The following is a 15,849-nucleotide window of genomic DNA, read 5'->3' as shown; positions in this document are numbered from 1 at the left end:
AATGAAACTCCCGCTCCCGTCTTTTCTGTGAATAGATAACGCAAGACGGCTGTTCTCCTTGGATCGGGCGGTACATCCCGCCATCTGTCAGCTACCAACTGCAAGAGCAGTTGAATAGAGTCTCTCCCTATCGGTCACCGACCGCAACCGTCGGGTAACTCCCAGTGACTCTGGGTGACCCGGACGACACACGTGGGATCAAAGCTGATGAAAACCCGGCAGTGGCCCGCGCACCACGAGTTCGCCGCACTACCGGCACTACGCCGGCTTCCCCGCAAATCGGAGCCGTCTTTGCGCGTGCACGAGTACCCTCGTCGATGGGCGGCAAGAAAAAACAGAGGACCAAATGGCGGACGCTTCCCATGGGTAAGGAGCTAGCCCGTTCCACTTTCACTTTCTTGCCGCCCTCGTAGCGCTGGAGCTCTGATAACAATTGACCGGCAGCGTGCGAGGTCAAGCACAAGGTGATACTCGGAGCAGACTCCACTGGGACGCGCGTGTCTTGAACAACGTGGTTCCGGCCCCGTGCTCTTCTTTCGAAACTTATCGAACTGCTCGCGGGAAGAAAAACCTGCCGGTGGCGCTTACGAGTTCTATGACCCCGCGCGCTCGAGGTTATTGGGGTCGTATTGACATGCGCATTCGTTCGACCGTGCCTGGGTGGAAACAAAAAGAAAAACAGGAGAACAGCGTGCCGCTATTGTTTGTCGGGACTCGTAAAAAGTGGCCGGCTCCTTCGTCCTGTATAGTATATACACGCACGTGCGTTATGAATCCGTTGCGGTTAACGTACTTTCAAAACTGTTTTCAGCCCACCCGGAAGCCGAGCCGGAGTCGTACTTGGTTGAGCAACCTCGGCCGGCTCGGCCGCCCCAGTCCTCGCACCGACAACCTCCGTCGGCGCAACCGAGTAAGAGAACGATTACATCGGGCGGCTGTACGACGCTTTGACCGATCTCTCAACCGCAGGGAGAGCACCTCGTCTCGTGAGCGGCGGACTGCTGGCTGTGCCGGTAGCTGCGATTCCACTCGTCCCTTCGTGCCCGCCTGCGGGCAGCGGAGTTCTTTTCGAGAACGGGCCCGACCCGGAGGCCAAGGGATGCTACGTGAACGGTGCGTTCTCTTTCCTCTCTCTCTCTCTCTGCGCGTGAAAAAAAAAAATGTTTATTCTCGTTTTGTGTAAGCCACGCGTTTGTTTGCGTTCGGTGCTCTGCGTGCGACGCGCCTGCGACGTGCCTGCCGTCTGCTTAAACCAAAACAAACATACTTCCCCCCCTCCCCTTTCTTGCGAGTCGTGTAGTCTAGCGAAATTGGTAGTGTTTTCCGTGTTACCGGAAAGCAGCGAGGGAGTCGATTCTTCGGAATTTTTCCGTACCGGTTTTGTAGCGCTTAGCGACGGTCGCGGCATCACGCGGCCACCTCTGTTTCCCCATCGGTGCGAAAAACGGAAACACAGGTCAAAGACTAACGATTATGTGCGCACAACTTAAATAAAAATGCAAAAAAAAAAAAAAAAAGAAAGAGAACGTTTTGCATGAAAAGTACGCTGCGTTCTATGATCAAATAGAAATGAAGTTGACCCGTCATTCCCGCGGTTACTGGTTTCGCAAGAAAAGCAAGAAATAGCTGAACCTACGTGCCTCTTTTTTATTCGGGGTGCTCAAAGCCTTCCTAACCGTAAAAAAGGACACGTCTCTTAAAACATGACGAGGAAGCAAGATGCTTTGTTTTGCGGCACGGGCAACGCAGGCCTCTGGATTCCGGCGTCCGAACTCCCACGAACGCAGTGGCTCCAGCTGTTCCTGCTGCTGCCGCGGCCATGTTGGGCGACGCCAGGCGTCGCCACGGCCGCGCCGCCTGCCGCCGCCGCACCGCCGTGCCCCGACGCCGTCGCAGCAGCAGCGGCCGAATGCCAGGCCTACCGGGACGAGCTGGGACCGACGCCGCCGAACGTCGCGTCGCCGACGACCAGTGAGTGCGACATGTCACCGTCGCTTCCCGTAGTGTCTCTCTCTCCCGTGCAAACCCGTTGTCGCGTCGCACGACACGCACTAGCGCGGACCGGACTGTCCGCCGCGTCGCCGCAAATCCGCGCGAAAATCACCGACGAGCGTTGAAGCCGAAATATCACGGTGCGCGCGCGCCGCCGCGTTTCTTCCGTAAGGTGACCCTGCTCCTCGCGGAGGTCCGTCGAGCCGCCGTCCGTCGCCGCTATTTTTAGCCCTATCCCCGAGAAGAAGAACGAGCACTTTGTCGTCGCGCGGGCGGCTTTCGTTTTGTCGGTTTGAGCCGAATGCCAAGTGTGACGAGTCAACCGCTACGCGCTGGAAGTGAGCGGCGGAGGTTCGCGGCTTTGTCGGGCGATGATTAGGCACCTCGGTGGGAACTCCACGACGGGATGAAGGCATCGATTGAAGAGAGCGCTCTCTCGCGATATGTCGCCTCTCCCTTTTGTTGTCGTCGTTATTTTATTTCTCGAACGCGCCGCCGACGCTGTCGCTAACTGCGCTGGCCGCCGTGTACGTCGCACCCCTTTAATCGTCCATTATCGCTGATTAGCCGCGCGCTATTCGTGGAGCCAAAAAACGCGCGAAGAAAAAGCGCGCGCACGGGCGCCTGCGAAGGGTGCTTTCCCGCAGATTCCGTGTGTGTAGTGGCGAAGCGCGCTTGTTGGAAGCTGAGACCCGCGGTTCGCCCTAAAGGTCGGCCCACTTAAATGATTAATTTAGGCGTATCCTCGTGGATTGCTCGGAGCGGATGAAGCGGGCGGCGGCCCCGCGTTGAGTCGATGGCCGCGCGGTGTCGTGTGCGGGTGTCGTTATATTTGCGCGAATAATAGAGATCGCCCCTTTTTATGCATTTTTTAACGCTTTTAGGTTGTCTCGTGGCATCGGAAGAACAGGATTATTCGTTGGCACGGACGGAGCCTGCGTCGACAGGGAACTGTGACGACCGCTTGCGAGCAATGGTGGGTGCGAATTTATACCTTCTGTCCTCTTAGATTTTACCAGTGACGTCTGCAGTAGCAGGGTCTACGTTCTCGGTGAGGAAGGGGGAAAAGGGGAGGCGGGAGGGGGAGGTATTAAATATTGCTTGCTCGAAAGAGAGAACACTGCTTACAGGTTTTCTTTTTGTTTTCTGTTTCGAGTTTAGAAAGTTTGTGCGCGCAGTGCTTGTGAGCGACCCTTTCGGCGATACATTGCCTGAAATTTCTAATTTTGACGAAAGACATGTATGTTGTAGGGAATTTTCTACATATAAGAAAGGGGGAAAACCGCGGGTTGGGATGATTTTTTGTTCTCCAGTTATGGAGCGGAGAAGCGGCCGCGGTGGAAATGGGCGTTTTTCCCGTCTGTCACTTTCCTCCCGTGGTTTTTGTCTCTGCGTTATTTTAATTTTTGTCTATAACTCTGTAGACAACGTGAAGAGGTCTTAATGTATTGGGATATTTCGAGGCATTTTATGATTGTTTAAAGAAATAATCAAACTCATCTCTCAAGTCGATTTTTAATAAGCTTTGACAAACTGCCATTTGCGACCTGCTTAGGTTATATTTGAAATTCCTATGTCCGTGGAAAGCGGAAAAGGAGTTCTTTACAAATATATTCAACTCATTCAGTTGTTTTTATTATATCCTTTGATATCATACCGTAAAAATTTTAAGCAAGGAGAAAATTGCATGTTTAAAATTAATTTTCTCAAAACCTTTTTTTTTTTTAACTCTTTTGAGTCTTTACGCAGGAAAGATAGTTTTCTACGAAGAACCATAATTTATAATTGAAACATTTTGTTTATTGGCCTCTATTCAAGCCCAACATCGTGAAATGTGTGATGGCATGTAGCTAGAAAAACAGGCAACCTTATCGAATTTGGGCATCTTCGATTTTTTTTTTTAAATTTATTGGCAATCTCTCGGGCGATATCTCCACGCCCTGGTAATTAATTCATTCACTTTGAAGCGACAAGGATAAGGCCGAAACCATATGAGTGGGAAAAAAGTTTTACACAACAAAATATTAAAAAAGGAAAACTTTTAGGTAGCATTGGGATGAAAGAACATATTGCACACAGTTGGTGGCTTATTTAGCTTATGGCTGTATTCGCAAACTCTGCTCGGCGCTTCATGAAAGCAGAACTTTTTTTTTTTTTTTTGTTGCACGTGTCGTCGAGGGTTGAGGCGTTGTACAGGAGAGTGAAAAAAAGAAAAAGAACAACAACGAAACGGCAAAGTGTACGAGCAGTAAAAACCTAAAGTAATAACGTCTAAATGACACGTGGCATAAACATGGAATGAAAGCGGAACATTCACGCACAAACGTGGCTAATGAGAGGAAAAACTGCCGGAACAGGGAATCAATCCGATGAAATATCTGGAGGGAGCTAGTTCCAGTTGTGCCCCGTGTAAATAGTGGAAGAATACAATGAAGTGAGTCACGAGCACACGAGCTGCAGAGGTGGGTAACGCCATGATTAAAAGAGAACACTCTTCAGTCTTTATGCTCCTCTTATCCAGTCTATAGAGTGACTCAAATAGACAGGTTTGATCTAAAATGGGTCGTTAAAATCGGCACCTGCACGTGGCAATCTAAATTTTTCGTCAAAGGTATATTTCATTGGCCGGAAGTTTCTTGTGACGTTACAAAGCGTAGCTCCCTTTCCGTAAAAAAATAGGGCCAAAAAGCTTGCCAGGCTGAACGGCGGGCGGCGACGCAGACGACCAAGTCGAGTTGCGGGGTGCGTTTGGCGCGCGTATTGATGGATGGCGTCGGGAGCAGCGTCGGAAAGTGCAGCCGACCAGCGAAAGAAAGCAGACGACACGCGGACGAAATCTGTCGGCAGCAAAAACGCCGTCGTTATGCAACAGCATTTTGTTTTTAACTTCAAGTTTTGTTTTTCATGTCTGCATTTATTTTTTAAAACAAAGATACACTACAAAAATATTTTGTTCATTTTAGTAGATAACGGTCGTCGCGAGCAGTCTCGATAGAGAGGCAGCGCCATCTATCAGTACGTGCGCCAAACGCGCCCCGCCGCTCGACTCAGTCGTCTGCGTCGCCGTCCACCGTTGACCCTGGCAAGTTTTTTGGCCCTATTTTTTTTTTTACAGAAAGAGCTACGCTTTGTAATTTTACAAGAAAAAGAGAACGATTTGTGAAATACACCTTTGATGAAAAATTTCCATTGCTACGTGCAGGCTCCGATTTTCACGGCCCATTTTAGATCGCGCTTGGTTATTTTAGTCACCTTGTTTCTGAGAACCAGACGATTGGAGGAGGTGGATCGCACGATGGGAGCGTTATCGTGTCATCTCCAGACTCCATCTCCCAGACCAAGTCACCCATGCGAACACTTTTCTCTACGCTATGGAACGGGAAGAGAATACGTGCTCTTTTCACTTAAGTTGACAAGAGATGAGGTGACCGTCTGCGCAGCAGTAAAATACAGGTTCGAAGCGCACTTCTGTCGCCATACAAACGTCACCTGTAAAAGGCCGAAGTTTAACGTGCGAATACAAGAGGAGGCCCATGAGACGGCAGAGTTGTTTATAACTGACACAAGATGGCAGACACCTGCGACTACGATGACCTAAGCGAAGATAGAATCAGGGACCGGCTAGTCGTGGGTCTCCTAGACAAGAAATTAAGCAAAAAGCTGCAACTTGACGCAAAACTCACGCTCCAGAAGGCCACTTCAGTAGCTCCCAATTCGGAAGCTGTCAAACGTCAAAAAAATTAAATACGTGGCGACGAAGAAGCACATGCTGTTGTGGACGAAGTTGGAAACAGGCAAGGTGGCTGTCAAAACCTAACTCATTGCGGAAACGCCAAGCAACCGTCGCCGTTTGAAGCCTCATGGTCCAGCAGATAGTGCGGCAGCTTGCTAAGACACAGCAGGGCGCAGTGCCCGGCAAATGGGAAGAAATGCAACGGATATAAGAAAATTGGTAATTTCCAATCGGTTTGCATGGCCCAAGACCGGAAGCTCAAGCAACCTTGGGAAGCGAAGGAAGTTCGCCGTGGAAGAACTATTCGTGCGACAGGTACGCCATTCAACAAACGACGAATCATGGACAATCAGGGCCAGAGTTGGCCAAACGACAGTGACTTTAAAGGTCGACACCGGTGCAGACGTCTTGGTGATTTTAGCCATGGAATACGGTGAGAAAACCTTGGATGTCCTGAGTGTTGCCAACAAGAAACTTCTCACGGCCAGGAAAACACACCTCCACGCCCTTGGGCAACTCATCACGAGCATCCAGTAGAACAACCAGACGACCAAGCAGAGTATCTGTATTGCTAAAGGGCTCCGATACGCGCTACTCTGACGCCCAGCCATCCAAGTCCTTTACGTGCTTCCATTTTTGCACGAAGTCAGCACCAGCAGCAGCCAGTGTCCGAAGTATTAAGAGTTGTTTCTCGAGGGCCATTTGCAAACAATGAGGACTGAGTACAAGATCACTCACATATCCTCAACACGTGCTTGTTCCGGTTCTGCGGAAAGTCCGCCAGGAAATGCAGCGAATGCTGGACATGGATGTCATCCAGCAGGTAGAAGAGGAAAAACAATGGTTTACTCCAACGGTCGTCGCCAAGAAAAAAAACGACAGCTTAAGGATCAGCGTTGATTATACAGAACTTAACAACCAGATCGTTCGAGAAGGCGTCATTGTGACGACAGTCGAAGAAAACTTGGCAAGACTTGTTGAGGCGCGCATATTCTCGAAGCTGGACGCAGACGTGGGAAACTGGCAGGCTCTTTTGGCACCCGAATCCAGGGAGCTGATGACCTACATCATTCTCCTAGGACGCTTCAAGTTCTTACGGTTGCCGTTTGGCATTTCCACGGTGCCTGAATTCTTACAAAAAAAAAAAAAAAAGATGCCCCGCATTTTTGAAGGAGTACCAGGTCAAGCATGGCACATGGACGAAGTACTGGTGTTTGGGACTAAAAGGCAAGAGTATAACATAAACCTGAAATAGATGCTCCAATGTCTAGAAAATGCTGGCTTGACCTTGAAGGGAAACAAATGTGAGTTCGCGACGAACATAATTAGGTTCTTAGGGCACATCCCGGACAGCACAGGCCTCGCGGCTGACCCAGAGAAGACAGCCTCTGTCATCAAAATGCCGGCGCCCTAAAACCTGAAGGATCTAAGACCTTTTCTCGGAATGGTCTATAATTTGGCCAAATTCCTGCCTATGGTGGCACAAAAGACAGGACCTCCGAGGGATCTACTATACAGGGACGCAAGTTGGTGCTGGTGTGAACAGCATGAGTCCGCCTTTCAACGGATCAAGGCCGACCTGTGTACGACTCCAGTCCTCGCGTACTATGACCTTGAAGCGAACATCACCCTTCAGACGCATCATCGTACGGTCTCGGGGCCGTACTGCGCCAACAAGACGGCGAAGGTAAAACAATGCCTGTGGCTTACACCTCTGGAGCCACGACGGAAGCGGAGCAAAAGTATGCTCAAGTAGAAAAGGAAGCCCTCGCTCTCACATGGGCGAGCGAGCACCCTCGAAGGTACTTGCGGGGTCCGAGGTTTCATGTTTAAACAGCCCATACACCGCTGGTGCCGCTGTTTTCAACGAAACGACTAGACGAGATGATGCCACGTTTGCAACGCTTGCGGATGATGATCCTGGAGTACTACTTTGCAATATCTTACACACCAGGAAAAGAGATGCACACCGCTGTCTTCTCACGCGGAAGCTTCCATCATCACAAGCAAGTCACACACGGAAGGAGGAGAGGTATGTAAAGAAGTTAGAACTTCTAGCAGTGGAACTCGTGCCCACATCCTGTAAGCTCCCCGACAAACTCAGGTCAGAGCTCAACAAGGATGTGACCACGGCACGGCACGGAGCCAAAGCCAGTGCCCTGTGCTGGCTAACTTACCACCAAAAGTTAGGCAGTATGGCAGCGTGGCCTCGGAACTAACCTCAGTTCAAGGGTTTCTAATGATAAATAACCAACTTTTCATTCCACCTGTGTTTACGGCAAGATATTCTCGAACGCCTACGCAGTGGGCATCAGGGCATCGTGCGATGCAGAGCCAGGGTGAAGGACTCTGTGTGGTGGCCGGTATCAATCACCAGATTCAAGACTACATAAAAATGTAGTCTTGAATCTGGTGATTGCCGTCGACCAGGTGCGGAGCCATTGCTTCAAAGACCTTGTCCCCGAGCGTCCGTGGCAAGAAAGTGGCATGGATCACTTTATGTTAGATGGAGAGAACTACTTGGTAGTTATTGACTACTTTATCAGTTTTTTTCGAATTGAAGGAGCTTCACAAGACGACATCAAAGGATGTCATCGAAGCGCCGAGGGAACTATTCGCGCTATTTGGTATTATAGATGTGATTCGTTCTGACGGTGGACCCCAGTTAGAATCCAACGATTTCAAGATGTTCACGCACGAATTACGAATTCGACACGTTACATTAAGTTCCTATTACTCCCAAAGCAACGGCGAGGCGGAGCGAGGAGCCCAGACTGCAACGATCTTGCTAAAAAAAAAAGTCGAAAGATCCCGCACAAGCTGTTGTGGCTCACAGGTCTACGCCAGAAGAGGGATATTCACCGGCGGAACTTCCGATGGGACGGAGGCTAAGATCTACAGTTCACCGCGTCTTCTCAAACCCAATGGGAACTGCGTCGCTGAACACCCGAAAAGTCATGATGTAGTGAAGGCCAAAGAGGCGAGCCACTACAACGAGCGCCACAAGGCACGAAACAGAGCCGAACTGGCTCCTAGATGAACGGTTTGGACGCATGCGGGCGCCGCGTATGAAGGTGTGGGGTTACAGCCGTCCAGGGGACCACGGTCATACGTAATACAAACTGAACATGATGCATTACGCCGTACGACCAGGCATCCGCAAAGAACGCACGAGGACTCTTGTAAAAGACGACGGGCCACCAGCCTCATCTTCGGGCAACGATGCGGCGGTCATCCGAAGTGAAAGGGCTTCTAAACCGCCGACACGTTATGGACATCGATGCTTCGAAAGGGAAGGTGTTGCGTCCCGCGTACATGGTTCGAGAAGACAATGAAGTGCGTCACGAGGTCCGGAGGTTGGCAAGGCCACGATTAAACCAGAACGCTCGTGAGTCTTTATGGCCATTCAATCCATAAGGTATGTGACACCAGAGTCCTTTGTCCTCTAGGTCCTACCGGGGCCGACACTGCGATGGAGCCAATCGATCGGCAACAAATGTGCTTCGTCACGGCGCTCCTTTGTGCCTTTCCTATCGCCAGCTAAACCAATCACAGAAAGAAGGGATTGTGACGCATCAACTGTGCCTGATTGGTTAAGTCGGTGATACCCTCGAAAAGAACAAATGCCATGACACTTAAAAAAAAAAAAAAAAGATGGTGTGTGTGTGTACACTTTATGAAATGCTTGCGCGTCTACTTACCCTCAAAGCACTCGAAGGGCCAATCTCTACGACCTACGAAATCAGCTCAGCGAATGATGAGGCGGAGCATCCGTTTAGACCTAAAAATGAAGTCTGCGCTGTGGCTTTACGCAATGTAAAACGTCCTGCTCGCATTGCGTAATGCCACAGTGCAGACTTCATTTTTAAGTCTAAATAGATGTTCCGCCTCATAATTCGCTAATCTTGTAGATCGCAGAGATTGGCTTTTTGAGTGTTTTGCGGGTAAGTATAAGCGCACGCATTTCTTAGAGTAAGTTTAAACAACGTGAACTTAGTCTGCCTCAACGGGCGACTTGTCCCTCAGCTGTACATGAGAAATTTAGCCAATGCAGTACAAGCCTGGGGTCTTTAATGTGCACCACGCGGTAGTGATACACGACCGCACGCCGGTACGATGCCCATCCAGGTTGAAACGGGCAGGGGATTGAACCCAGGATCCTGGGTTCTGCAGCGCGAGCTTTCGCTCTACGTGCTCCGAGCAGGTGTGCGCCAGCACGCTCGGTGACACTTTTTGGCACTGCTTGATCGTCTTTGTGGGATCGTGGCGTCTGCGGTTATTGGACCGCAGAATAGCCGAAAAGCACAGAAGAAATGTTAAAAAAAAGACACGTTCATATTGACTGAAATTTACCTCTTAGTGTTCGCTCTGCTTAAATGGAAAAAGTGGAGGGCTTTGTGAGAAAGGTTGGTCCGGCTTTTTTTTTTTTTTATTTTCTTTTACCCGCAACAGCCTGTAGTCCTGCGCAGTGTTTTTGAAGGTACAGGAGCAAGAGCGGAACGCAAGCGGTAGGAGAAAAGGGGAGGGAGGAATCACTCCCTTTCCCGAACTTCTTTTGCGCATATCCCGAACATTTAATTTCGTTTATTTTACCTAACGTGCATCCAACGACGTGTTTCATTGGATGAGAGTGAAAGCGAGAGAGTGGAAGATGTCGCGATAAAAGGCTAGACATTGAATGGAAAGAATATGCAAACATGTACTAGTTTTATTTTAGATATTAGTTGTTCGCGCTTTTTAGCCCGATTTAAAAATTTCGTCCAAAAAGAACGCCGCAACCTTACCCACAATGACTCTTACAAGAGCGACGTGTAGTGGTTTCAGTCACGTCGTCGCTTGTGTCGTTGACGCACCACCCAAGGCCGCGTTGCCGACATAGCGGCGACATGATGCAAACAATTACGTCACTCTTCCGAGCGTAACGTAGATTTTACAAAAAATCTTTAGCCCGCCAACTACGTTGCGGTGAAGCCTGCATCCCGGAGACAAAGATTGTGAGTCGAGTCAAAAGCGTCTTATGTAACTGACTGTCTCGAAAATACGACGCAAAGGTCAAACTATATTTATATGCAGGGATCCTGTACCTTATGAGAAATCCACGAGTGAGAAACAAGTAAAGAAATGAAATAATGGCGTTTTCGAGGAAATCCGCCTCAAATACCTCGAAATTTTAGGTTCTTTACAAGTTTCGAGCAGCAAAGAGGCTTATTTAACTGGTTGTCTCCAGAATGCAACAAAATAAAGTCAGTCAATAGTTATATCCGGTGAATGTTAACGTCATGGGAAACCGACACCAAAATTAAACATACAAATAAAAATTCCCTTTTTAAAAATAATTTATTTTAAAAATCTTAAAGGTCACATTTTTTTAACAAATTTAGAACGGGACATTACTAATTTAACAAAACACGCACACACTAACAATATAGTATAATCAGATAGTTTATGAAGTTACGAATAAAGTGAGACGGATGAAGCTTTCATGTCATATTTCTTAACGGTTCTGTTTCTACAGCAATTTAAAGTTGAAGCAATTGGCAATTTCTCGATTTTGTGAAACATAAATAGTAAAATCTCAAAATAAGCTATTGATAAAAAAAAAATAGTCTGTAATCGTGTTGAAAACATATAAAGATATTAGTGGTGTGAAATAACTGTACAGTTAGTAAATAAAGGCCAAATTCGTCGAAACCTCACAGGAAGCTTTTGACGCATTCCAGCAGGTGGCACCTTTAGAAATATTTTTGTATAAAACTCTGGAGCTCCAATTTTTAAAGCGACGTTTCGTTTATCCCAGGACTTGGGCTATCACATACAGGCTGTTTGATTGTAATTCAAACATATTTATTGAAAAAAAAAAAAAACGAAAATATAAGCTGATGCGGCCTGTGGAAGCGAGTTATTATAATAAAAGCAACCAATCAAGAATCAAGAATAAGTTTTATTCAGTCCCCAGGAATGACCCTTTTAATTTTAATAATAACACATACAAAAAAAAAAGAAACGTACACACTACACGCAACATCTAAAATGATCGCACGAAAATCGAAGCAACGCCGGTACTCAAACTCAGCTTTGCAAAGACATCAGCTGCACAATAACAAGTAGGAAGTTGAACAGTCACTGTGGTAAGCGGAGAGATGAAAAGGACACACTGTCATATTCAGCACAATAGGAAGGAACATCGAAAGCGAGACAAAGGACACACCACACTCGTTTAGGTCCATATAGCGCACGAAGCGATTTTAGAAAGCTTTCTTTATATCCACCAAAAATATCCAGGCCACTGGCATGACCATTATATGTGTTCGCCATACGAGACAATAAATCATGATTCCTTGAGTTGCAGTGTACATAAAAAGGCATCTCGGATCGCGTCGCCGTGTGTGGGACTCTGAATGATATGTTTCTTAGCAAATCAAGACAGCCACTGACACTGTGGGCTGTTTTAAAAAATAACACCCAATGTGCTTTTCTCTACGTGTCATAATAATAACAATAACAATAACAATACTTCATTTTTTGATAGTGTCCAAAAGCAGTCATAGAAGCTTTCTGATTGGAACACTGAAAACACATATGGAAACCAAAGCATTGACCGAATACTTAAAGACACTGAACAGTTTCGCCCTCAAACTGTATAGTCATCACTATCATGAACAAGACCATACAGTGCATATCCATTAACACGGTATAAGCATTGCTATAAAAACAAGATTATACGGTACAAATTCATCGAATTGCTATTACAAAAACTGTAAGCTTGTAATCGAAAAAAAAAAAGAAGCGCACAGAAGCAAGCAAAACAGAGCATCAAATGCTACCGATATTTTACTTTTCACAATACATTATCTGTATATATGACCATATCGTGGTTAGAAATTAATTCATAAAGCGACTGAACTCTAGAGATGAATGGAGCATGACATAGGGTGTTCGGGTAAAATTGCGGGTAAAACACCTAGCCTTCCGAACAGGAACATGAAAGTTCACAGACGGTACCAGTGAAATACTACCGATTTTTCCAATAATGACTTTGCATAAAAACAAAAAATCAGGATTGACTCGTCCACTTCGGTAGCTCGTTTAACTCAAGATACTTCAGATCGAATCGTAGCTATAATAGCAACGACTATTGAAGTATCTACCATAGACGATTCGAAAAAACAATTTGGGGTTTTTTACGTGCCAAACCTACGACGGGCATCTGGCACGCCCCAGCGGAGGACTGAGGATTAATTTTGACCACCTGGGGATCTTTTGACGTGCAGCCGAAAGCTCGGTTACACGGCGCCTTCTCCGCAATAAGCCTCTCTCATATTCCGGGCACCGCGGTCGGGATTCGAACCCGCCACCTGGGGATCCGTAGGCCGGCGCTCTCGCCTCGGAGCCACCGAGGCGGCTATAGGCTTCTGAACGCGTTAATTTTGTTGCTCACATTGAAAGAGTTTCATACCAGGGAACTAAATTCAAGCTTTGAATGTAGAAAGGAGCAATATAAATGAACTAAACATCGAAACCCAGAAATCTGACGCGCCATACGGGAAACCAGCCCCAACATTCGTAGGGAACTAGCGACAATTGACGTAGCCTAGTCTTTGAAAGTAAGACGGCTACCTGCAAGAACGTACGCCAAGGTTGCGAAATGTAGATACACGCGGAATCATGTTTTTTCCGGAAGGAGTATAACGAGAATCAATACGATCTCGCTTCCTGGACCAGAAAATAATTTTAGTTTTCTGCGGGTTAAGAAATAAAAGATTGCTTGAGCTACTACATTGACACATGATTAACATCTTCCTGAGCAATAAACAATCGTCAGAGCCACGAACCGATAAAGCTTGATATCATCGGCAAACAAAATAATCTTAGCACCTCTAAGAGCGGAAACAATATCAATTAGAACAATCAGAAAAGAAAGAGGCCCTAGATTCGAACCCCGTGGAACACCTGGTGTTGAAGTGTAATGATCAGAAAATGTATCCGAAATGCGAACCGCATTTTGACGTGAAGATAGGCACGATTTAAAACAGGTAATATACTGGGGGCATAGGCCATACAACTGAAATTTCGACAATAATAAAAAAAATGATTTACCGTATAGAAGGACTTCGACATATCGAAGTACACGATCTCAAGTTGACCTTGTTGAACAAATACCGGTGATGAGTAATACAAAAAAAAAAAAGCACAAAGGTTGGTTTCAACTGACCTTTTTCTTACAAATCCATGTTGGACCGAATTCATCTTTTGGCGAAAATAAATCGACATTCGCCTATATACTATGGTTTCAAGAAATCTTCGACAAACCAATAAGAAGAGACACCGGTCGGTAGTTATTCAGCTGGAAAGCGTATCCTGCTTTCAATACTGGTACTACACTCGCTTCTCCCCCTTGCTGCTGAAAAATAACGAACTAAAAATTAGAAGTGCACCGAAAAATAGGAGGAAGAATATTTGCGCAACCTTCGATAGTAAAACTCGCGATAATATCGCTGCCAGAAGACCGCTTAGGCTTAAGCCCCTAGTCACGAGTAAAACTTAATCATCACTGATATCGCAAAAGGAAAAGAAATCCAGGTCATTAATTGTTGAATAAACATTTTCATCGTTTCTAAGGCAATTTCATTTGTCGATGAACTAAAAAACAAAAAACAAAACAAAAAAAAAAAAACAGGAGCTAAAGTGACTTGCAAACATATGTGCAGCCTGTTTACCTGAAGAATGATAAACAGAATTTGAATATAAAATAAATCCTACGTTTTTTTTTTTCTTTTTCTTTTCTGACGTGCTGCTTTGGCGAACAGCCAAAATTCTTCAACAGATTCCGAATAAAGTGACCCGCCACGCTGGAGCAGCTTGTTCACCAAGGTGCGGCAAATAACAAACTTGTCATAAAAAAAAAAAAAAAAAAAATGGTGGGCGTTGCGTGTATATCATTGGGGCGCGTTTTAACATAACGCCTCCTTACCGGGCTTGAATTCCGCATGTGTAAAATTTTGTGCGTGGAAAACGGCCTAGGGGATGTTTTCTCTAACTTCCGGTACGCTAACCCCCCTCCCTTTGGGTACACCTGCATGCGCCCCTGGCCTATGCGTAAAATGTATCTGAGAGAGACTATAGTTGGAGAGCTTTATACAAAGTGGCATTGTAGTCTGTTATGAGGAAGAATAGAGGTAGCGTATAGTAAATTAGAACGCGAGAGTGTTGTCGACAAGCAGTTTAATCCCCGTGCTAGTAAACGGAGATAAAAGGATCGTTTCGGGGCTTAGAACCCCCGATTGAATGTGCTGTCGAGACAATGAGACCACCTGGACAGCTTGGAGAGAACCGGGAGAGCAGTTTCGTTGTATGCATGGTTCGCAGAAATCACCGAAGCCCGCACGCGGTGCAGGTGTGAAGACCGAAAACAAAGGATCCATTGTTTCCGCACAAACATGCAGGCACTCGTACGTCGGTTCATCAGCGTCGCTGTAATGGCTTGGGACAGTGGTTGAAAACGAGCTCGAAAGCGCCGGATGAGGAAGGTGCGTTGCAGCTTTTGGAAAGGATGCTCGGCTAGATGGCAAGGTGTGGCGATCGCTCGCTTCTTCCAGTGGCTCCCAGAGCGGTGCTACAATTCGTGGCTCGTGTATCTCTTTCACCGTGGTACCATCTGTAAGCTGGCAGCAGACTTGTGCCTATCTCAAATACCCTACTCAAGATACTGTATTTTAAATACTTTATGAAGTATCTTGGGTATCTTGCTAATACTTTTGATCGAGAGTATTTGATAATCTAGTTTAATTACAATTCCGAGTACTCATTATCTTAAAAACATTTTTGACATTCCGCCATTTTCCGAGTTTTTCGGTGTGAAGTGGCGTGGGCGTGGCACGAGCAAGCGTGAGCATTCTTTCGAGCAACCAAATCCTGTTGCTAGCTCCGATTAGCTACGGTGTCTTTGAATGAGCTCGTGGAAACATCGCTTTTTTTTTTTGCCGATCGTGACTCACATTTTAGCCCAAAGTTCGTACCAATTAAGGTTTTCCCCTCGCCTTCCCAAAGGCACCTTTTGTTTCCATAGAGTTTCCTCCCAAAAAATCCTCAAACAAAAGGTGTGAATTTACGGAAGTAAAGATGCC

General features: G+C 46.7%; 1 protein-coding gene across 1 annotated transcript; it reads left to right on the top strand.

Moving 5' to 3' along the window:
* The first annotated feature begins 634 nt into the window (after positions 1 to 634).
* LOC8030748 (translation initiation factor IF-2) lies at positions 635 to 15,232 on the top strand. Its single transcript, XM_042286945.1, has 6 exons — positions 635 to 716; positions 812 to 910; positions 970 to 1,113; positions 1,750 to 1,971; positions 2,877 to 2,968; positions 15,169 to 15,232. Exons 1-6 carry the CDS (start codon positions 635 to 637, stop codon positions 15,220 to 15,222), a joined length of 693 nt encoding a protein of 230 aa, XP_042142879.1. The 3' UTR covers positions 15,223 to 15,232.
* Positions 15,233 to 15,849: the final 617 nt, after the last annotated feature.

Source organism: Ixodes scapularis, unplaced genomic scaffold (genome assembly GCF_016920785.2).
Source record: "Ixodes scapularis isolate PalLabHiFi unplaced genomic scaffold, ASM1692078v2 PGA_scaffold8__174_contigs__length_109621045, whole genome shotgun sequence".
NCBI lineage: Eukaryota > Metazoa > Arthropoda > Arachnida > Ixodida > Ixodidae > Ixodes > Ixodes scapularis.
The sequence above is the reverse complement of the archived record's forward strand: the minus strand, read 5'-3'. Positions and strand labels throughout refer to the sequence as shown.

Coding starts and splice junctions, on each gene's coding strand:
- LOC8030748 (XM_042286945.1), top strand. CDS start 635: ATGCGCATTCGTTCGACCGTGCCTGGGTGGAAACAAAAAGAAAAACAG. Junction 717..811: donor GCTATTGTTTGTCGGGACTC/GTAAAAAGTGGC, acceptor AACTGTTTTCAG/CCCACCCGGAAGCCGAGCCG. Junction 1,114..1,749: donor CAAGGGATGCTACGTGAACG/GTGCGTTCTCTT, acceptor CGGGCAACGCAG/GCCTCTGGATTCCGGCGTCC.